The sequence below is a fragment of the Strix aluco genome, chromosome 2 (genome assembly GCF_031877795.1).
Source record: "Strix aluco isolate bStrAlu1 chromosome 2, bStrAlu1.hap1, whole genome shotgun sequence".
NCBI classification, from domain to species: Eukaryota; Metazoa; Chordata; class Aves; order Strigiformes; family Strigidae; genus Strix; species Strix aluco.
This window is the reverse complement of record NC_133932.1, coordinates 133,444,839-133,469,221: the sequence shown is the minus strand read 5'-3', so window position 1 is coordinate 133,469,221 and position 24,383 is coordinate 133,444,839. Positions and strand designations below refer to the sequence as shown.

The 24,383-nt window shown below is 40.7% G+C and overlaps 1 protein-coding gene across 1 annotated transcript in view; it reads right to left on the bottom strand.

Moving 5' to 3' along the window:
- Positions 1-24,383, bottom strand: part of TENM4 (teneurin transmembrane protein 4) — a 508,875-nt gene that overhangs the window by 129,219 nt on the left and 355,273 nt on the right. Inside the window, exons 12-14 of the mRNA XM_074816409.1 lie at positions 24,132-24,326; positions 19,710-19,910; positions 812-997 (exon numbers count right to left, since the gene is read on the bottom strand). Coding sequence (XP_074672510.1) covers positions 812-997; positions 19,710-19,910; positions 24,132-24,326 — 582 coding nt within the window. The remainder of the gene's footprint in view (positions 1-811; positions 998-19,709; positions 19,911-24,131; positions 24,327-24,383) is intronic.

Genomic DNA, 24,383 nt, shown 5'->3' with positions numbered 1-24,383 from the left:
TGCATGACTACGGAATGGGGAGTAAAGTGGTTGAATGCATGACAGTCAGAAAAAAGGAAGAATGGAAAATGCATCAAGGAGTTAAGTGAGATGAAGGAGGAAGGTAAAGCCAAGCCAGTTCATTAATGATGCTGCAAATTGCTTAATGTGAGAACTGCGCCTCTTTGCATGATTTCAGCATATTGGTGGCATCTTGTTAATAATAGCAATAGACATGACACTGAGAGCTCAAGGTAAGTGCCAGGTGCATGAGGCATACAGAACCAAAGAGAGAGGGAAACGAAATGGTTAGAAAGGTAGCAGAGCAGACAAGGGATAAGCAAGACAGAGTTAAATACCAGCCAGAAGTCATCTGACTGCAGTTTCCTTTTTATACTGGCAAGCAAAGTGGCAGTGCAAACAATGGAGCAAATAAAAGGGAAGAAAACTTTAAATCAGATGCATGTTTCTGAAAATGCTGTCGCCATAGTAGAGAGAAGTCTTGGAGGCCACAGAAAGACCTTTTGAGAGAGGCAAAGTGGGATGTTTTTAAAAGCATGTAGCTGACATTTGACGGCTTGTCTCTGAGATCAAACACCACATAGGTGTACTTCACATCTGATAATAAAAAATATATATAGCCATGTTATCAGCAAATGAAAGGACATTTTATCTTGTTTCACATGAAAATGTATGATGTCAGAACTTGAAATCCAAGAACAAAGGTGCTCATGCTACACTAAGTCACACATATTCAATTAAGCATGCGCCTTTTCTCCTCCCTGATCATCAATTATTCTTTTAAAAGTAGTCGTTTTTTCTTTCTCCCTACCAATAGTGCAGTGCTCTCCGTTCCAGCCCGGGCTGCATTCACACTTGCCATCCCGGCATGTCCCGTGCTCATTGCAGCGTGGGTGACACGCTCGCTGATCACAGGCTGTGCCCATCCATCCCTCCTCACAGCGGCAGGTGCCTCCGACACAAATGCCATGTCCTCCGCAGTCCGCTGCACAAATCTCTGTGGGAGAGGAGAGAAGAGAGAGGAGGGGATATAGGTGGAGAGAAGGGAGAGGGGGGGAAATCCAGAGTGTTATTGTTAAGAAAAGCAGCCACACTTCACTACCTCGCCTTACGGGGCAATGAAAGGAATTCCTGGAGCTCATAACACTAATCCTTCCTGACAATAAGAATCTAATAAGTATATTACAAAAAAGAGATGGACATGGATTGCAGAGGTCTGCTGTGATTGATCCTCCTATTTGCTTTCTAATTCTCTTGCACTCCTCAAGCTTTTGTGACCACCAGATCCGAAGGGGAAGGCTCTTCCAATAAGCAGAACAAAAGCCACATTTAATTATAATCTGGTTAAGTGTGGAAACAATGTGCTGATAAACTACTGATGCTACAGTTAAGTGCTGGCAAAGCCTGTCTATGGCTTGTTAAGTCACAGTTCTGGGGATGGGATTCATTAAAACTCTTATCTCTTTAAAACTAATATAGAGTATTTCTGTTTTGACTGAGTCTGCACATCTGCTATGTCCCTGTTCTCCCACCACCCCATTAAAAATCCCCTCTCAGGCATTTGGAGGTACCAACACGCTCTTTTTGTGAGCTACAAGCACTGGAGTTGAAAGGATGGTGCTTGTTCCCAAGTCTTAATAAAGTTAATGGAAGCATGGAGTCACGGCTGGATATTCCAGTACTTACCTCCAAAAAAGAGAACAGCTAAAGGACATTGGCTTTTCAGGGGTGCTGGCCTTCCCACCCTCCGTGAGCCCCAGTGGGCATGAGGACACAGATATGCCTAATATTTTTGCCCAGTACTAGGTTTTTGGCTAAAACCTGGCATGCCCTTGGCATGAATTTGGGAAACTTCATGTTTTCATATGCCCTGTATTTGTCTGGAAAAATTGGGACTTGGTGGAGAACAGGCACCCATGAGTCAGGTGTTAAAGTGCCTGTTACCACCATTACTATACAGGACTGGTTTCAACAAAAAAAATAAAACTGAATACTGATGTGGTGTCATACCGTAGATGAAATGAAATGAATCTATTTCTACTTCTTCAGGCTCATCACCTGACTGCTCACTTTCGATCTCTCATAAACCATGACTGCACTCTCCTCAATCAGATGAGAGGCAATTCAGACTGTATTTCAGACTGTCGGGTCTTTCCCCTTCTCTCTGACTCCTGCCTGGTGCTTCTAAATTGGATCGAACTTTTCCAAATGTTTCAGATTCAAGCCTTCTGCTTGACTGAGCCATTTTATGGATTTTACAAGGTAGGGACACAGTTCCCTCTGGGGAGAGTGGAGAGAAGAGGAGAACAGAAGAAATGCTGAGCAGGGCTGGGCTGGAAGCCCAGAAAGGGGTTCCAGGGTACTCTGCAGAGCACCTTCTTTCTCTGTTCTCCCAGATATGTACCCCAGAAAGAATACCTCAGCCACCAGCCCATCTCCAGTGCCTCTCTTTGTGCCTCTGAACATATTAAGTGCAGGATTCAGGCCTCGAGGCTTGTGGTGGAGGGGCGACTGGTATTATACAAGACATTTACTCTGGGTCACTGGCTGCACATAAAATATTCAGAACTACTCAGCCTGCATTAACATCACACCTGACTGAAATTCAGCCTTACTTAAGTTGCCTTTAGACTTTTGCTAATTAATACTGCCAGTAACAGGAAGCTTGGGCTGCTCAGGGACTTCTGACATGCTCCTGATATGTGGCTGGAACATCCACTTCAACTCCAGGAGGAAAGTTTTGCACCACAGGAGAGAGCTGCAATGTCCTCAGTCCCTTACGCTGAAATGGACTCTTGTCTCCAAGGATCAGAGAGTTCTTTAGACAGTGGTAACTATGATGGTAATAATAGCAATGCTTTGCACGTCTAGAAAACACCTCATTTTCCAAATGTGACATAACCACAACATCTAGTTCCTGCTTACTATACAGCTCAGGGTGGTGGGACAGTTTCCAGTTGAATTCCCTTTTGCTGCAGTGTCTTGGATGTCTCCAAATCCTCTCAAACATTTAGTCCTATATATCTAAATCTCTAATGAAAGAACTTTGGAGTGCAAGTGTGCTTAAGATACTCAGGAACTTGTCTGTCCTTTTTAGAGTCAAACTTGCAAAAGGATTTGGGCACCTTGGGTGTTAAAGCAAGGATGTGCACATACCACTTGCTGCCGAAATATAACAGAATCTAATGTAAGCTTTATTGGAAGTCAGTAGAAATTACACTATCACTTAAGACACGGCTGAGGAAGGACGTTTGAGTGGCTGTCAGAAGTTTTTACTTTGCATCTGGCATCGAGACACAGATTTTCACAGCTCCTAGATGCGAGGGAGGTAATATCATACTACAGTGCCCGTTATGAACATAAGGGATGGGCAATTATCGACTTGCTAAAGGGCTGGAGCCCAGCCGTGTGTGTTTTCTACTCCTTTCCCCAACTGTCAGACAGCACTGCAACGGAGCGTGGGCCGGTCAGGATGGTATGTGAACACACAGGACCTGCAAGTTAGCTATTGTAGCAATAAAGCTGCACTAAAAAAAAAAAAAAAAAAAAAAAAAAAATTGGCTCTCCTTGGCTGACCTGATGAACAAAGTCTGGGGGAGGATAAAGGAAACAGCAGATAAAAAATAAAAAGCTAGATTTATGGTACTAAAATTTCAGCAAGCTGAGAAAAAAATGCCTTGAGAAAGTGCAAAGTCTGAGACTGCTGGTATTTAAGCCCAAACTAGAAAAGTATTGTTGTAGCCTCTGGTGCTTACCAGCAGTCTTTCACCATAGGGCTACTCTAGTGTTGGACTGAAACCACTCCTCTGGTGACTGCTTTACATTCTTTATTCACACGTGTTGAACTCTACACCTCTGAATACTAAATAGCATATAATTTTCCTTGCTCCCACTTTACCAAGCAATCCAGAGAATGCCAGCTCGGTTACTTCACATCTTCATTATGTCCCATTCCCCAGCTTTGACCTTCAGGGTCCCACCTCTAAAATGGGGATACCACTGATAAGCTCAAGCCAGCGATGTGCACTGCAAATAACCTCCTCTGCTGCCACCTGTGAAGCTCTTAAATTTTCCAAAGAGACATGCATCTCCAGAGAAGGACAAGAAAATTGGCATCTTGGAGGACTCAGCCCCTTGTGACTCCAAAGTCCATGTGAACATTTTAAGGACTTTACTATTATTTACTTAATATTTTATCTTTGGTTTGAGAATGCTAATGAGTTTGACTGAGTACTAGTAGTTATTTTTTGACATTAAGATGTTATTTCTGTTTTCAGAGATCATAGAATCATAGAATAGTTTGGGTTGGAAAGGACCATTAAAGGTCATCTAGTTCAATCCCTCTGCCAAGGGCAGGGACATCTTCAACTAGATCAGGGTGCTCAAAACCCCATTCAACCTGGCCTTGAATATTTCCAGGGATGGGGCATCTACCACCTCTCTGGGCAACCTGTGCCAGTGTTTCACCACCCTCATTGTAAAAAAGTTCTTCCTTATATCTAGTTTGAATCTACCCTCTTTTAGTTTAAAACCATTATCCCTTGTCCTATCACTGCAGGCCCTACTAAAATGTTAGTCCCCATCTTTCCTGTAGTCCCCTTTAAGTACTATAAGGTCTCCCTGGAGCCTTCTCTTCTCCAGGCTGAACAACCCCAACTCTCTCAGCCTGTCCTCACAGGGGAGGTGCTTCCTTCTCTGGCCATTTTTGTGACCTCCTCTGGATCCGCTCCAACAGGTCCATGTCCTTCTTGTGCTGAGGGCCCCAGAGCTGGGCACAGCACTGCAGGGGGTTCTCAAAAGAGTGGAGTACAGGGGCAGAATCCCCTCCCTTGACCTGCTGGCCACACTTCTCTTGATGCAGCCCAGGATACAGTTGGTTTTCTGGGCTGTGAGGGCACATTGCTGGCTCATGTCCAGCTTTTCATCCACCAGCACCCCAAGTCCTTCTCTGCAGGGCTGCTCTCAATCCCTTCATCCTCCAATCTGTATTGATACCAGGGGTTGTCCTGACCCAGGTGCAGGACCTTGCAGATAAAGTAGACAAGGCATAAAGAAGTAAAATCTTTAGGTCTAGAAGTCTATGTGAACTTTGTGACAGGCAGAGGACCTCCTAGATGTCCTGATATCCAGTCTTGTGTCCTGTTGGTAAGACAGGGAAATGTAGCTCATAGTAGGTCAGATATATACAGGCTGGTGGTGGAGTTAAAAAAAAGCAGAGACAAAAGGAAGCTATTTGGAGTGACAGTCAGATGCCTTCTTGGAGTCATTTAAAGGTGTGAAACTAGGATAATGGAGTGACATTAAAAAATGGTGAAGAGAGGGAAAAAAAAGCACTTTCTGAAAGGCAGAGTCATTCCTATGAAAAGGGATGGAAAACCCACTGGGACATTTATATCTCAACTGAAATATTTCTCAGACAACATGCTGCCAAGGAACAATTTTGCACATGCGGGCCAGGGACACGCACTGCATGATCTAAACCAAACAGATCTTAGGCTAACTCAGAATGGGAACGCTAGGAACATTTGGGGGTTTCATCTCCCAGCCAGCTGAGACCCCAGCCATACCATCACCCACACATGCAAGAGAGTGCAAGCTCCAGGTTGTGAATGTAATTCATATATAATAGATATATAAGGTGGTTTGGATTCCCAGGCCCCAAGAGTTGTAATAAAGACCCTCAGCTGTGAAAAACACTAGTCAAGCAAACTACTTACGACAGTCTCCCTAAAATGTAGTTTAATTATTTCTGACAGGGAACCAGGAGCCAGGAACTCTCAAATCTAAATCTTCCATTTAGCTGCCAGTTTAAAGATAGATGGGAACCATACAATTTAAATAGCCTTACACACACATCCTGCTGTATGCCCTGGCCCTTCATAACATGGCACTCTTAAATGCTCACAGGTTTCTAATGGCTGATTAAATAGTCAGAGAAGCTTTTACTTTTCTGGTGGCACTCAAAAGAAATGATCAAAATGGATTTCAGATTAAGTTTCCACTTAAATACAGGTCTTTTCGGGCAGCTCAAGACGACTAAGGCTGATTTACAGAAAAGGGCAGGTGAATCATTTCTTCGTCATTCAGTCCCAGGGACAGAATTTGCCACCTCTGTTCTTAATACAAGCTGCATTTTTTTTGGTACATTTCCCAATTCTGTTGTTAAAATTAGAGGACATGATTAGCTACCATCTGAGCTGCGTGAGCAAATGAGAAGGAAAGCTTTTAATTCTATTACAGTATTCACAGACTGGCCAGCTGCACTACATTGTTCCTGCCTATTTAAGCTTAGTTAGAACACTGTGCTTGTGCATAAAAGACCTGCCTGTTAAATATTTTCACACCAGCTGTTCCCAAAAGGTGACTAAATATTTCCTTTCATCTTTAATCTCTTCCACTGTTTGTATGAACAGCTTAGCCATTCCTTATCCCTTCCTAGAGGTGCATTGTGTTTTACTTCATTTTGCCATGCAGCTCTCAAAGCTGCCTGTAGTTCCTTGAAGGAAGGGGATCTTCTGAGCAAATCTGGTGCCCAGTTCTAAGAGCAAATATGAGGTTTTTTGTCCTCAAAAGGTACAATCAGCCCATGCACCTCTGTGGGAAATACCTGGACTTCAGTAATACCCTGTATTTTGCTCCCTGACACTTGCACTTACCAGAGGGAACTGATGGATGTTAACTCATTCATGGATGCAGGGTTTCATCTAAGGAATCAAGCTCATTCCTACTCTACCATCTGGGTTTTTGCCATGTTACTGCCTAGGATTGGTGTCTTCCATTGCCTGGATTTCACCTCACTTTATGTCGCACTCTTACCTGAAGAACTAAATTGAGCCTAGCTGCCCTCTGTGGGTCAAAGAGGAAAGGCTGGTAACTCCAGAGGATGATTCACCTGAAACTTCTTTCATGGAGGACTTATGGAACAGACTGTGATCAAGGCACTATTGAGTTTTGGATGGTTCACCCAGGGGTTTCAGGTGCATCAGAAACATTATCGTTAGAAAATGATAATGCCATTCCAACAGGATTCTGGTTATTTTTCATGCAAATCGTCAAAAAAGAAATTATTCATCTTCAGTTTCAGGACCTGCTCTATTCCATCACTGCTTATCCCTGTGCAGAACCAGCCCATAAGGCCAGCCTCAACTGCCTGCTGGCTAGCTTTTGGACAAATGGCTTCTTTTTCTCATTATCCTCTCATGACTGGGGGAGAGATTTCCCTCTGGTCTGTAAAAGCTGCCTCAGAATTCCTCAAGGCTCTCTTAAAAATCATAATCCACCTTGAAACCTCCCCAAAATCTTGATAGTGGCTGCTGTTGTGCCTTAACTTCTCCATATTGCACTGACGAAAATTGTACTGTAATTTTATTCCACTTCCATCAGCATCTCTGTGTGTTGTTGTTCACTTAAGTTTAAGAATCTCAGCCATCTGAGGCCAAGATTATCCTTTTGTTCTGCATCTGCACTGTGCCAGGTGTAATGAGGTCACAGTGCATAAACAGCACTTCAGAAGTAAGAATACTAAAGCAATTACTCATACAAATAAAAGCCTTGTACCTGATTCTTTCTTTTTTTTTTCTGCATATCCCGCTAAACACTGACCCAAATCTGTCCCCTTAAGAATAAAAAGTCTGCTATGTTGTCTTTGATATTTCAAAAAAGAAGTGGGAAAAGAAACCTATCAAACACTAGCCACCAGTGTAATGCTTTGTTCATGGTCCTTTTTAATTGATATAACAGACACGGTAGCTTCCAACACAGGAAGTGGCATAATCCAGAATTTCATATTATTTTCACATTACGTTAAAGAATTGGGTTGGGAAAGGGATAATGATGTCAATTTGTGCTTCATTTATGGCAAATCCATTTTTACATGTTTACCCCTATCCCCCCAAAATCCTAAAATTGGCTTGACAACAGTTTAAAGCTTTCCAGCTTAGAGAAGATCAATGCAGATGAAAATTTTTCTTTAGCATTCATGTGATGCAGAATCAGAGATTTAGCTGCTTCTGACCTGCCTGCTAAATCCTTTAATAAATATGGATTTATTTAGTGCTAAAATATAAGATCAGGTGAAATTGCTTAGAGCTTCCTGAAAACTAGGGCAGTTCAACTGACCTTCAACATATTAATAGAAAGTTTAATAATTAAAAATCTGTCTTAACTGGGATTTTCCCGTTTCAAGTTGGCTCATCTGAGGCAATTTCCAGCCTCAAATTTTTCTAGAAAAGAAGCACAGAAGAGAGGCAATGCACAGAGCTAAGAGGCTGAGTTTGCTGAGGAGCTAAGCCTTGTTTTCACAACCTGCATTTGCTTTAGAAGGCAAGTTATGGGGAATATCTGGGAAAAGCATCTAATATAAAGATATGGATGGAAAAACCAGGAGGTTCATGACTGGCTTGATTTAGAGAGCTGTGAAGTGCTAAATACATTCTTCATAATGAAATGTGTTTTGCAGTGTTATAAAACTCTCATTTATGTGATTTGATAATTCTGTAGTGACATATGAAGTCCTCTGCTGGAACTGAAGAAGACATAAAGCTCATTAGCTTTTAAAACGATCCTTTTTACAAATGTTATAAGGAAAGGTTCAAACTATGGAGCAAGACAAAACCTGAAAGCAGAGGTCTGAATTTTCTGTCCTTGCCAGTAACAAACCTGTAGCACAAAACCTCTGAAAACCATCCTGTTTCAGCAGCGACTGGGGAACGGTTGTGAAACTTATGTCAATGTCACTAACTGAAGGTCGTGTGTTTTTTCCTTCAGAGATCATGTCCTAAAAGCAATGTCTGCATAATTTAATGTCTTTATGCAAATAATCTGCTTACCTATTTTTAAAACATACATCTATTATGTAAATATTACTAATGTAGAAATAATAATTACTTATGTCAATAAATATAAAACCTGTTTGCTTTTATGAGTGTAATTAAACTTCTGGTACTGAGACAACTGTCCACTCCACTGAAAGATCTCAATGCATTTTACACAGCTCAGCAAACTGAATATATCTGAAAGGTAACAATTATTTATTTTCTTTCCATGCATGAGGAAATCAAGATTAAAGGATGCTCTCCAGAGACTGAAAATTAATCCATCAGCTTCACTATCATCCCTCATCAGGAAGAACACTGACCTTCAGCAACGGTTTTGAAATGTGACTCAGGACACCTGAGTTTTCACCTACTGAACCTGAAGCCCTGAGGAGCATCCTGGAGTGCCTGCACTGGGGAAGGCATATCCTGCGTTACAGCGTGACCCTGAGCATGATACCTGAGTTGGCCTAAATGCTGATTCTTGCTAGACTCTGAAGAAGAAGGACTGAGTACAGGTCTTCAATACATATGCAGAAGGGACAACTCTGCACTTGCAGAAAAGACTGGGTATGCACAAAACATGTGCATGACAGAAGAGGAGAGTTTTTACTCTAAGCAGTTGAGCTGGCTTAGCTCTCTATCTCTAGAAGGGTTGGTGGAAATCCCTAATAAAAGAAAGCACCCATCTCTGGCCCTCAGCTAGACACAAAAGATTAACCTCACTTCAGCCCTTTCCCCCATTTTCTTCCTGGTATTTAATACTTTGCTTGCATAAGCAGCTTTGTGTTTAACTGCAAGCCTTCTGCAAATCCTCTTCCAGGTTTCGTCTCTCTCTGGAGACTCAGATCAGGAATCTAGGTGGCTCTGAGCTGCCTAACTTGGAGATGAAGAGTCCACAGAGTAGCTGCTCACATGGTGCTGAGCAGATCCAGGAGATCTGTCCCATAACTGTCCTGGAACCCACCTTCCACCTCTAAAATGAGTAATGAATGAGTTTGGTATAATAATATATTTCAACTGACGTATGTCTGTCCTCCAAGACTGAACCTCTTACTCTGTAAATATACAGCACCTAGCACAATGGGACTTTTAGGAGTTCTTGCAAGAAATAGTAACAGTAAGAACAGGAGCCGTCATTAGCAGTCCCTGTGCTAATGGGTCACAGCTCTTACCCAATCTGTGCAGCTGCACAATGTACAGGGGTACAGTTGGGATGCCTGTTAAAAAAAAATCTCACTTCTAAGTGCAATTTCAGCTTGCTTCATATTTGCATAAAGGTTTTCCAGCTCCTGTCTGAAAAGCTATAACTCTGTGAGATGAAATTCCATTAAACTGGTCTGCTGCCTTTTATCAGTCTCTAGTTTCTACAATATTTATACCCTATTTTCATCCTCGCCTTAAATGCTAGGGACTGACCATCACATTGTGTCTAAAGCATCTCCTCTATAGCTGTGATTTACTTTTGTACTCGTGTCAATCTTCCCTTTATTTATTATTCTGAACTTTATTTTAAACTGTCTCTTGCTGCTGAATAGCAGGACATGAAATGCCAGATATTGATGGACTTCAGTCTTGGAGCTGAGATTTGTTGAATACAAATAAATATCCCAAAGTGCAGGATTATGTTTTTCTCTTTGATGCTTAATTGGATCTCTATTCTTTCTGGGATGCAAGTTAAAACTTCCCAGAGAAGAAACAATTCCTAATGTATTAAATGAAGTTCTTAACAAGGATTCTTCTCTGGACTAATTTTAATTTCCTCTCTGTGTCCATAAGGAGATAATTTGAGTGTAGAAAAGCTTTTTGCTCATGCTTACAGTCATTAAAAAAACCTAATTTCTTTTCCAATTCTGTACAGTTTGGTTTTGTCTAAAATGAATTCAACAGAGCATTTACAAATGTGTTGAAGCAATCACAAGCTAGATTTGCTTGGGATTCCCTTATTCAGAGCTTGGCACTACTATATGGACAGTCCCAACATGGTTTACTTCTTCTTTAGACAACATTGCACTAAGGAACTTTTACTGTTATTAATCTTTTTCAAAAGGAGACACAGAACATGTATGAAACGTGCTGAGCTGACATATCCAGAGGTTAGATGTCTGTCTATCCACACCAACGGGTTGCAGCAGCAGCTGCTCCAAAAGCTTTGTGTCTGCTGTTCTGTCCATATGCCCCAACACCCGTCTGGCAGGATCACCTTTACAGAAAAGAAGCAAAACTCTCTCCAAAGCCTTTTCAACCTTTCATCTGTCAAGATCATTAGAAAGGTGCTCATTAGTGCAAACTGTGATCATAGCTTTTAGAGTATGAACACCTTGCAGCTTGGAAGGGGGCAGAGAGGTTACACTAAATCCAGCGCATCCACTTCAGACAACTTACTAGATTGTGGATTACTGTCCTTCAATAGACACCAATCCACCACATGACAATCACTGGTCTTATGTTATTTTTGCTTGGTCATTTTTTATGTTATTCTGTTTTCCTGACTCCTAGATTATTTTCCCTATTATTTAATCTCAGCCATTCTAAATTGGAATGAAACATGATTTGATGACGCTGAAAACATCCAATAAACCTTTGCAGAATCTCTGATCATGATGAGCTCCAGCTTGATTGAATGAAAGTGGAGAAGCCATGGCATGGAACGCACACCCACCATTGCTAAGCCAAATGGATGAGGTATGAGAGGACAGTCTTGATCCAGCCTAATCAAGGTAGATCACAGGCAGAGCCTGACTATACACAAGTAGCCACTCTGATGATGTTCCAGCAGTATTCTGGTTAAAAGAGGGAATAGTCAGAAGCAGAGGTCTAGACTCACAAAACTAAGAGGATGTCTACATGGTCTTCTCTGAATTGGTTACAGACTGATTGGCCAAACTTATTGAACCTCATGTATCTTCAGTTCAAAAGCTGCATAACTGCCATAGAGCAATTCTAAGCCTGCAGAAATATACACTGATTCTTATGGTTTTACGAGCATGACCTATTCCATGCAGTGACTATGACGTTTCAGATTCTCAGCTGGCTTGATCAGCTGGTTTTATCTCCAAGAGAACTTGAGGAACCACTTCACATCACTCTTGCAGGACAGTAGTTTTTTCCTCAGTGACAGCTGAATTACTCTGTCAAAGAAGTGACTTAATATTGTTTAAAAAAGCAGCAATGTCATGACACATGTTCTATTTCAGGGAAGAGGCTACATTATGACCAGCCCCCATGTTGGCATTATGTAAGTCCAGAAACTGTAAGGGCTCTAAGGCTCCTCCTTTCAAAAGCAAAGTCAAAGAATAAGCCAAAATTTGGCCACCTGAGACTTAGAATCTGTTTTCAGTGATAGAAGCAAACATGCTAATTGCTTAGTCATCCTCAAAACACGCTATTTCAACAGTAGCCTGTTTTAACCATGGAATTTAACAGCTTGTTGTGGTGCTGTGAAACATCCATTCTTCTAATTAGCCAAGTTAACATGAACCCCACAGAGTCCAGTACATCACTGCTGTTTTCAGTCACAAAAGTCCACAACACAAAGCACAATTGATCCAAACAAAAAGAACTTTTGAGCTCATGGTGTGACTGCTGAGGTCACATTTGGAGATAGGGAAGAATGCTGAACTAAAATTGGCATGCTGGGAATTAGCCCTGATTGTTGTAGAAAACAAATAGGGAATGGAATAGTCTACCCATTGCCCTTTGAGGGGGTCCATAAATTTGCACTGATGCTGGCACAGCTGATGTGAGAGAAAGAAGCTTTACTCATCACAGTATGCCTAAGGTCAGTGAAGACCAGGGGTTGCTTGTAACACCACTGGACACACACTATTCTCAGCCTGAGACATGACCTAATCAGACCAAATGTTTTGTGATCTAATGGTCAGAGCCAGACTGATGATATCACCATTTCCACTGGTTTTGGCCAAGTTTGAAATGACAGCTAGAACGCATGTCTTCAGTTCCTTCAATGTCTCCCTTGGACATTGTATCTGACCAAGACTGCATGGACTGCTGCATACAGGAAGTGGCGATAAGTCAGTTCCTAAACACATCCCGAAGCTGATAGAAGTTTTATGGATCTTTGGCTGGCCAGGGAAATGTGATAAGACAATTCCTCAACTATGAGACTGTAAGTAGGAATCCATATTTGAAGCATAAATTATATTTTCTGTCTTATGGGGAGTTTTTTCCCTCCCTTTAGTATGTCCTTTTCATCTGCTGACCATAAAGATATTTGGACTTTTGAAGAACTGGACTCTCTACAAAAATAACTACAGTCCATGTCAACTACTATCTTTTTTCCTACCACATCAGTGTCTTCTTATACACATTTTCAATAAACAAAGTGAAAGGGAGTAAAAGGGTATTAAAATGAAAGCCTTCCTGAATATTTTTATTTCAAATGTTTTGGCTGTTTTTAGTATTTTATTACATTTTTTAATAAAAATCTTAGAAGACTTTAAAGGATAAGTTCATCTTGGCAATGGGTAGGCTAAAATCTGTACTCATAATCCCAACTACATAAAAAACTTTATGTTTTGTACAGCCATAGTTCTTGTTAACACTGTTGATCCTCTGGATTCACTTATTCCCTCACAATTCACAAAGCAGATATCTGCCAGGCAGAGCCTGATAGCCTTGTGTAACAGCGCTGGGCTGCACATACTTTATTCCCTCAGAGAGAAAACTTACTTCTCTCCACACAAATAAAATGGGGAAGATCACAAGTTCACAAATCAGCATGTTATGATTCTTCAAGGCTGAGGATGAAATCCCTGCTGGTACAAACCATTTCCTGGCCTGGAATGACTGTAAAGGACGGAGTTAAGGCCTTCATGAGTAGGTTTGCAATTTTAGTATTAAGCCAGAACAGATTTTGATGTTATCTTCTGAAGCCAAGCTTTGAAGACCCTGTGCTCCCATAATTTCAATTGCCCCAGACTAACATTTCTCACTACACTGCAAGGCTAGTGAGACAAACAAGTTACAAGCTGAAGGAAGAACATTCAAAGTGGATTTTGATTACATAGCTGTGCCAGATAACTTTTTCTTAATTCGTTAAGATCTAAAATATATGGATGTTTAACAATTTCAGGTGTTGTAGCCTGAGGTTTAGTTCTCTGGTTCTTCCTGATGTGTTTTAAAGCTAAGAAAAAGACAAATCAGCGATTTCTTAGGCATTAAAGGAGGCCCTCGTCTGTAGTAAGGTACAAGCCTGTATCATGTGACAGCTGATATAATATCTATCTTTTACAGAGACATTTTTACCCCTTAATGAAGAAAATGATGGTTTAAAGGAAGAACTATATGAACATTTTCCAAGGATGGATTTTTATCTTGGTGGCCCTGGGCATGACAAGAATTTAACATGTTTTTTAAGGCTGACACCAATAAGCCCAAGGAAAGCAATTTTTATCACACATGTTGCGTTAACCCTGGTGCTGTGTGACCAATAGGATATGACGTCGCCTGGCAAGATATATGAGAACTGCGTTTCTGTGTGTCTGTATGCGTATGTGCATGTGTGCAATAATCTCCCGCACAATTCCCGATGAAAAAAGAAAATTGGAAAGTAAAGGTGCATTTGCTCTAGCTTTCCTCTTTAAAAGTTCATTCTTCTTGGTCTCCTTATCTACTAATTGGAATACAGAAAATATACCTATTTCAATGAACTGTACAACTTTGTGGTAAGGAACTCTGTTGGGTGCTATCTGTAAGACTTTCTCCATTGTTAATTTATACAACTAAATTGGTACTAAAAAATTCAGTCATTACCATTAGCTGATACAGAATCTTAAATCTAATCATTGTTTACGAACGGACTTGAATTGACCTATACTCCTGCAAAGTAAACAGAAGCTTTTCCATTGACTCCAATGTGCTGTGCAATAATTTATAAGAAAATGGCTACCCTGCAATCAGAGATGTGGATACACACACCACGCTAGTTTTATTTTAAATTCAGCTTCTCAGCCTATCAAAAGCAGTAAAGCCATGGAGGACTGTTTTACAAATGGTGAGTAAATACCTGGTCTTCTGCTAGCCCTATGGATACTCACGCTACTTCCCCACTGTGTGTGGAGGTCAGGTTTATCCAGGTATATCTGCAAGTACTGTGATTACTACATGGAAGTCTGAAGCCCCTCCTAAGCTGTTTTTAGCTGATCACACAGGCTAAGAGGGGGTTTCCTATTTTTTATGTTAAATGCCACAGTTCTGTAATTGCTTCTTTCCTGAGGAATATGCGATCATGGTGCCTGCTGAGCCTTCTACAGTTATTTGGCAGAACTGAGGATCTCTCAAAAGCTGAAACCCAGACTGTTCTAAAGTAACATGAAGTACCCAAATAAGAAGGCAGCTGAATCAATGAGGAATCAATTAAGCTCTCTTTCAAGGATTTCCACTTCACTAAAATCTGAACAGCCCTCTGCAGAGGTTTATCCTCTCTAGAACAACTATCCCACTAAATTGGTAATGTCATGGGAAGCCTAAAAGCAGGAGGGGATGGCATGGAACTGGGCATGAATCCAAAACTTTTTTTTTTTTTTCTTTTTGTCCCCTAAAGACATTTATAACATTTCTAGTCACAGTAAGTGTGGCCAGGAGGAGTGCTGCAGTGCTGGAAATCATGAGGAGATGGATGGTCTGCAACTCTGTTCCTGTCCCGGATGACAGGCACTCACTCTGCTTTAGAACAACACCCAGCTGACATTAAGGTTCAGGGCATAACCCCTGTCCTCAACTTTGGCATCCCTTTGGATCAGCCCAGCCAGTTCATTCTTTTCTTTGAGATGGTTCCTTGTAGCATCTGCATTGCCCTGGTAGGTGGGATACTGTCCCAAGAAGTGAGAGGGCACATAAAATGCTTTCTCAGACTGAGGAGACACTTCCTCCCTGTCACAGAGGGGAAAAAGAGCAGTCATAAAGTCAAATGACATATCCTCAGAAAACACTGTTAGCAGCAGAAGTGATGAGAGAAGCTATGAATAGGAACAAACTACCAGATTTCATGAGATATGGTCATGCAAGCTCAGCCTCCGTCTCTGGTCAGGCATGCTCTCTTAGCCTTTTCAAAATGTGAAGTAAAACATCATAACTTCTAACTTCTTTATTGAGTCCCAGCTTCCAGTTCTCAACTCTTGCCATTAAATGTACAGCCCATGATTTTATGTCTCCACTGCCAATTTAGGACCACCATATACAAAGTACTGTTCCTATTACTGCTCTTCTCCAGTGTACTTTTAAGGGTCGGAAGTACTGCACTGGATGTCAACCGTGCAGAAAGTGAGTCATTACGAATGAGTGATTGAGAAGGAATCCTTATCTGTATGCAGGTCAATGTACATCCACTGTCAACGGCCCAGAAAAAGTCAGTACACTTATTACACACAGAACATAATTTCTATTGCTGCTTTGTATAATCAACTTTCCGATGATTCTAGTGAATATCGTGCATGTCAAGATGTCAACTACCAAACAGAGAACAGTGTGAAAATCACTGATTTAAATTGGAGGAGAATGAAGAACACCACTAGATAACTTAATTACTTTAAGAATGATTTTGCATCCAGGCATAATACTGGTTTGATGGGCCTGGGATTATACTGATGTATCAGTGAGATCTCTGTGGGAAATTGTGTGTTCCCCAAATGCAGATAACCTGACTCACCTACTCATTTCACTGCACTCAGCAAATATGTCTTATGGTATGTGGTTTGTTGCCTCTTGATTAGGCAGAAATACTTGGTCCAGTTTAAATAGGTCAAGAGTGAGACTATACCACATGTTAAGTTCTGTTTCACGTTGCAGCACAGGTCTTCTTCCCACTGTACTCAGACAATAAGAGGTTAAGAGAGCTGCCTTATAATGGCTTCATTAGTGGCCAGAATTTGGGGAATGAAGTCCTTTGCTAGAGCTCATTAAGAGGTGAAGGGGAATAGCATGCCAAGGGCCTGGGATATAGAGGATCTGTGATGGCAGACTCTGGAGAAAATGGGTTAGGATGAGTGGTTCCTTAATTATCTTTCTTGTATTAAGCATTGCCTTGGACTTTTTAGCTGAACTAAGTTATAAAGGACCTTTTTGTATGTGCTTGTGCAACAGTACTAAGACGCAAAAGGGAAGGGATTTAGTTCTCCCATGGAGAAATCAAAATGCCACTTTTACTGCTCAGTACAGGTTACCTCTGGACTTATCTCTGCACCTTTCTCTAAAAGACTTTTTCAATATTTGGGAATCTACCAAAAAATAAGTGCATACTGAGGGAAAGGGGATCCTAAGAAACTCTCCCTTGCATGAAAGGGTGAAGCATGTTTAAGAAGCATTTTTCCAGAGTTAACAATCTGAGGTAGTGTGGCAACAGCCCTATCTCAAGGTATACTGGCAACAGGCACACATATAAAGCAAAAAAAACCCCCGTATCATTACTTCTTCTTACAATGCAATGCAGAGTAGAATTCACAAGAAATTGAATTGCACAGATTGCCTATGAAGACGCAGGCTAAGTGGAATGAAAAAAACATAATATAAACAGGAAACAGAAATCTCTGTAATATTATTTTGGGAAAAATTAAGGGTTTTATCTAGCAATCTGTACTCCTCTAAGACTCCTGCTAGTGATTCACCTGCAGGTGAAATCTACCTACTTAGCTGAAAGTCTGAGTCTAAGGTTCAAAGAGAGTCTAGTTTTACTTTCTACATATGACAGCCCACAGACTTCCACCTACCTGCTTCCTTATTGACTGATACCTTCTAAATGGATACAGCATGCAGCATTTCAGATAAATATTACTATTGACTTCAAGGTGTTAAGAGCTGGAAAACACACTGTGCTTCCAGATTTTTTGTTTGGTATTTCCAGATGATTGCCCTGTTCTCAGGGTCTGCTTCTCGATGTGGTTTACGAAAGGGGCTGTCCTTGGCCCTAGCCCACGTAGGCACAGTCCTATAGATTTCACTGGGATGAACACAGTCTGTAACTGTGTCTGTAACTGTAACTGCTTTGCTGAGCTGAGGTTGATTTATGCAAGTACTTGATTCTTTCACTTAATTCTTCTGCTCTGTTCGGTCCTGTTTTATAGGACAATAAAAACCTGTCCCCCTTAGTCCCTTCTACAGAACCTCCACCCCACTGGGTTGGGCAGTGTGTTGTTATGTGTACTAACATGCTTGCTCACTCTATTTTAATCATGCAAGAAGAGTACCATGAACCTGTGAGTAAATCTGTCTTTCAAATCAAGTCATCAATTCAGTGGAAAGGTCCGGGTTAGACATGGAAGTTTACAAATCACCTTAGCTGTGATTTTAGCCATGAGGCACAATAACCTGAATGTTACAAGCAGCTCGGTGAGGAAAAAGGTCTTGGAATGATGCTCAAGTTTGTCTCAAATAACCTCACACTGCCAAAGAAAGTTTGCACTAGATGCATTTATAAAAGCAGTATAAGGAAAGCTTATAAATCATCTGTACATGACCCTGCAGGTTAACAAAAGGAAAGTGAATTCTGTTTGCGGGTAGAAATGAACATTTTTCTAAATCCATCCCTGCAATCCCCAAACCTCCATATAAACTCAGAATAATGACTCAATCATGAACTATGCTACAAAATCACTAGAAATACACTACTACCTTTCCCCTTACGGTGGTCTTATAAATGAACTCATAGAGCATGGAATTGAAGATGTTAATATGGGAAAAGGAAAAGCCTGACACCAAATTTATCCTCCTATCAATGCAGGATAGCTTCCCTCCCTACACCTGGAAAAGTTTTGATCAACCTAGTTTTAGCCCCAGGCTAGTAGGCCTCCTCTTTCGCTTGTTCTTCAGCCCAATCAATTTTACTTTATGACAAGCTTCCTAACACCTAACCTAAATGATGATTGTCAAAAAGGTTTTCTTTTTATATCCCTTGTACCAGTTTATTCAGTTTGCCCCATCTTTGGAAGTTGGTCTCTTAAAATACTTACTGAAAATTCATTTCATTTCATTGCCTATACTGAGCTGCCCTGGATTTTTGGCCTAGTTCCACCTCAGCTGTGCAAGGTAAAGAAGCTGTTGTTGCTGTGGTCTCTTGTTTGTGAGCACAATATACAGCACAAAAGCCAAAAGACTAATGTTCCATAGGTTCTGACTATTTAATGTACTATAGCATTTCACAGTGTGGCATCTAAAAGCTAACTGCATTTGGAAGAAAAGGCTCCTGAATAGTTTATCTTTAGCCTTTATTTCAGATACCTGATGCAGATTTTGAGCAAGATGCCCATTCAGCTGAGGAATGAAGGAAGGTCACAGTCCCAGACCTTTACACAAAACTGCCCATAAAAATCTGTCTTCTTGGTAGGTGCCTGTACTATTAAATACTTCTACTCAGTTAACTTACTTTTTACTTGATAGAGGACAGTGTTTACAGTCTTTCAATATGAACCTCATGAGATACTCATCCTCCTTTAGCCGAGCCTACAAAAGCACAACCTTTAAATTCAGAAGGGAGAGGAGACCTGAAGGATTGCCACCTCTTCCTTCTTGTTTACAGCCACCTAAAGAATATTTAGTCATCTCCTAAAAATCAAAATAGACCCTTTGGTGGCTACTGGGATTCATCAAGAATGAACACCAGAACAAGCAGTTATATGTAGACCATCAATTACATTCATAGCAATATAATGAACAATAGCAAGCCTAGGTGGCTTTAATGGGGTTATTTATTATATTACTCTATGCTCAGCAATAGAAGCAGAATTATTTATGTAGTTGAGCTATGGCATTTCTGCTTCCAGTCATGCCCTACATGTGCTTTACTGGAACACATCTGTAGTACTCTTTCTGCAGATCTAAGTCTGAATATTTTACAAAGTTTAAATAAAATAAAAACCAACAGTAAGTCACCGCTGACGTTACCGATTGAGCAATCATGTCCAGTCCAGTTGGGATCGCAGCTGCAGAGTCCAGTATCTGGGAGGAAGGTCCCATGACCAGAACATTGGTCGAGACAAGTGGCTCTTGGGGTCTCACAGTTTGTTCCTCCCCAGCCAACCGAACAGTGACATTCTCCTCGCACACACACGCCTCGTCCCGAGCAGGTCGGATCCATGCAGTCCACTACATGTGAGAAGGAAGAGGAAACAGACAGGGAAAGCAAATGGGAATTTCAGAAAAAAAGCTATCAGACTGCCATCTACACAAACATATTTATATAGTATCTCAAGGTTCCAACCAGAAAGCAAAGTCCTGTTGTGCACAAAACAGATGCTTTACACAAGATACTGTCCCAAAGAGGCAGTGAGACCTAAAACACTTACATGAAAAACAGCAAAAAATTTAATGATGAAATCCATTCTTTTATCCAGGCCTACACTAACAAATGATCTTTCTAGTAAGAACAGTCTAATATCAATTAAGAATAGAACAAGAATAATATTCTCTTGCGCAGACACTGTGCTTCCATTTATTCTATTAGAATAACCTAAATTACTATTACTAATGAATTCAAAGCTGAGCTCTAGTTTTCTGAGAAAGAATTTTACATAAAGATTCAGCAGAAGTTGATGTCCTTATTCAGCAAAATACATGCTTAAATTGAAGAATGTGCTGAAATCTATACAGGTTTCACAGACACATAAATTTCACGTTAAACATAATATTAGACAGTTTTCTGGAGTGAGGATTAAAAGAGAATCATGTATTTTTTGATACTGGTGTTCTTCTGGTTTTATTTTTGATCAATTAATATTCTTTTTAAAATGTTATGGTTTTTTTTTTTTCCCCCCAAAGAGGCACTTTCTTAACAAGATTGGAAACCATTCAGTTAGGTGCATGGTATAGCAGTGTGCACCAAAAGACCAAATGTACTGCTGCCTGATTCCTGAGTTATGTGTTTTGTAGGCAACTGTCACCTCCTCTGCCCACGGGGAAATTTCACTCAGCAATCAAAAAATATGAAACGCACCAGACACCCTCCCAAAAAAGGACTGGAGGAGTCGATCATTTATTTATAAATAAACGCTTATAGGACAGCCTAGAGAAATTCTTCCCATCTCTTGAAACGGTGTGTGGCAGTGCCCTGGGGATCAGTGACAAGTGTCAGTCTGGCTAAGCAGTAAGGAGAAAGCTGCCCAGCTCCTGGCTCTAAAACAGAAGAGCAGAACACGGCCACTGCACACACAGCAGGTTTGCAGTTCGTTTCCTCCCCCCCTGTAAAAGCTAATAAGAATCCCAATGACCTGTTTAAGATCCAGAAACCTTAAAAAGAAACACAACAGCTGCTCTGATAATTCCCCGGATTCTCAAAACCCTCTCAGTCTGACAAGTAATGGCTCAGCAATTACTATCCCAAGGCATGTGAGAGCATTTTCTGTTTTGATTCCTGGAGCCCTGCTCGTAGCTGGAACAATCCTCAAAAATTGTAAGAGGCTGGAAAGGATGAGTCTATAAATCTCCTTCACTGTTAGCGAGCTGGGAGCTAGGGTGCCAATTTTAGCATGAGACCCTTGAAGACCTGGCCCTGTTCTTTCTCAGCAGTAATAAGTACGAAAAGGACTAAGAAACGGACTAGCAGCCTCGTACGTTCTCAGCAGATGGTTTGAACATAGAGAACAAAGATCACAGCCTAACTGACAAGAGGCTACCTCCAGGCAATTAATCATCCCCTCTGAAGGTCAATTGGGAAAAAGGTGAGTTTTACAGGGGGCTCCATCACAGGAGGCAGACAATCTGCTATCTCAGCTCCAACACAGACGATTATAGGAGGGGAATGTGCATGTCAGAACCCCCCATTTATCATAATCCCAAGGCCATTTTTCATGTTGAAATGAGCCCTTTCACAAAATGTCACACACAATGGCTACTTTAATCTCAGCCTCACTAGCTGTATCTCTTTAGGCTTTCTGCACCATCGGAAGAGCCCTGGGACAGGATTACGGGCTTCTGCTTTCTTCTTAATCAATTGCTTAGTGGATTTGGAGTACAATGGTATATTTTTAGGGAGTTCTGCTTGACAAATTTAGCTGCTCAGCTCTGGGAGAAGCAGAGATGGGGAGCAGGGCAGGCGGGAAGAGCTGACAAAATCTAGTATACTTGGAAAAAGGAAAAAAAAAAAAGAGAATTTTGCATATATCTGTGTTGCTGCTTGGAAAGTGTCCCAGATGGTCTAATTCCTGGTTGGAAAATGCCCCATTTATAGTTCAGCCTTGTGCAGAGCCTTTGCCAGGGAGATAAATCATGTAGCAAGCAAGGTTAGTGCCTCTTCTACACTTTTCCCCAATATGCTTCATGCTTCATTGGTCACACAAGTTATTAGGCTTATTCGGTACCCAAAGAGTAACTTCTCATTTTTCACTGCTTAAATTTGCTCCCCTCCCTTTAATGTCTCGCTGGCTTAGCCCATGCCTTATAAAATATGGGCCACTAAACTAAGGAAGGAGAAAAGAAAAACTCATGTAAGATTGTTGGCTGATGTTTTATAAACATTGCTGAACTTCTATGGGGGGAAAAAGAAAAGACAGAAGAAACCCTGGAATGAAAACCTATTATAAACACGGACTAAGCAGTGAAGCTACGAGAACTGAGAAATAATAAAAAATAATCAATACCAGATGGTCCTTCTTAGAAGAGAAATTAAAAAGTAAAAGCAATTTAAAAAATAGTATAAATCAACTTTTTTACTAGATCTAAATATATATATATGTCCTCAAGATTTCCCACATGGCATATTTCTGAGTTACTCCCCCCCCTCAAAACACAATGCAAATTATGCCTTGAATATGAAAACCAAATGCATACTTGGAAACATACTAAACGGCTCATAAGGAAAATCATGTTCTCTTTGTTCTTCATTCTTTTTCAAGTTTTTACCTAGTGGGACTGACACTGTCCCCTGCTACAGTGATAACATAAAATAACTGAGTAGTGTCTGGCTTTTCTGCTTTAAACGTGACCAGGGAAAAAAAGGTTCCTGTTAGAAGAAGGGCAAATCTTACTCTGATTTACACACATTAAACACGTCTGGCTAGAGGCAAAATCAGGATCTTTTCATTTCTGTTTATCCAGTAAAGTTATGAACTAGTAAATACGAGGTCTATGGAGACACTTTAAAGATACTTCAGTAGTCACCATCTTTGGGTTTTGCATGCCCTATGGCTTCATTGAATTGTGCTTTCTTAAGGCAAAATGAAGCTTTCTCAAGAGATGGATTTATTGTTATAGAGCTGATACTGTCTTGAACTCTAACATTTACTGACACTGAAGCCATGTTACGTCAGAGATGTCCCACTCCAATACGTTTAACGCATCAAAAGAATTGCTAGATGAGATGCCATTTGAACGTCTGAATCCAATTCAGCCTGTTTTCATTATCCGTAAAATAAAGCCATTCCAGATAAATCTTTATCCTGCACACATGAAGACAACCATAAATTAATTGAAGCCATTGTGATTCTTACACATGTATCAAATGGATGTCTTAAATCTATCAGGTGGTGCAGTATGTATTTGTAGAAGCGTAATTTAAACATAATTAATTATCAGGTCATCTGCATGGAATTTTGAGAATAGCTTTCAAAAGTGTTGAACATCATTCTTTAAACCAGGCACTTTTGGATGTATTTTTATAACTGTCCAAAAGATTTGTACACTTACAAAACTGTCCACTTTTTTATTTAGTAATAAGAAGCAGTCACAGACTTGGGAGGATAAAGGTTTATGGTGGCAGGTGAATTCCTACAGAAAAAGGTAAGATTAAAGGTAAGTGCTAAAAGGCACCATATTTCTGAGCCACAAATCTAAACGTAAATGAAAAATGTTTGGGTGCTAATGTGAGAAAAAGATATGGAAGAGGCATTAAAATAGTATCTGATTTGGAAACAGAATTTAATGAAAGGCCTGAGCATTTCGAAGCTTTTAAAGCTGACAAGAATCAGGGAATTTCTCTCACAGGCCACCATTTTGTGTATGCAAGCAACTGAAATCACTTGGCATAGCACAGCAGAGAACAAAGCACTGTAAAAGTAATTATACATCTAGATGTGTAAATGGAAATGATGCTTTAATAAGAACATTTGAACATATGATTAGATGTTCTGGTCTTTCAACTAGATTTGTCTATCTGAAGTATTTGATGGCTTTTCATCCAATTATTAAACAAATATGATAGCTAACGACAAGTTATTACAACATATCATTTTTATGTTGCATCCAACTATTGTATCTCTAAGGTGCCTATTACTGTTCTGTTTAAGTGCCAGTCCTATTCTGAATTGCCTCCATCCATGTAATTACATAACGACAAGCAAAGCAAAAGGGTAATTGAATGTATCTTGCAAATACCTTCTTCACAGCTCTCGCCTTTGTATCCTGGGTTGCAGATACAGGTCCCCATGATGCACGTGCCATGGTTGTTGCAGGAGACATCAATGCACTGGTTTGTCGGGACATCACATTCTGCTCCTTTCCAGCCACTATGGCACAAGCACCTCCCCTTCATGTACTGCCCATTTCCACTGCACAGCACTGGGCAGGACGCTGGGGACAGATAATGGAAATCACATTACAACACAACTGTACATGGCTCTCACTTCA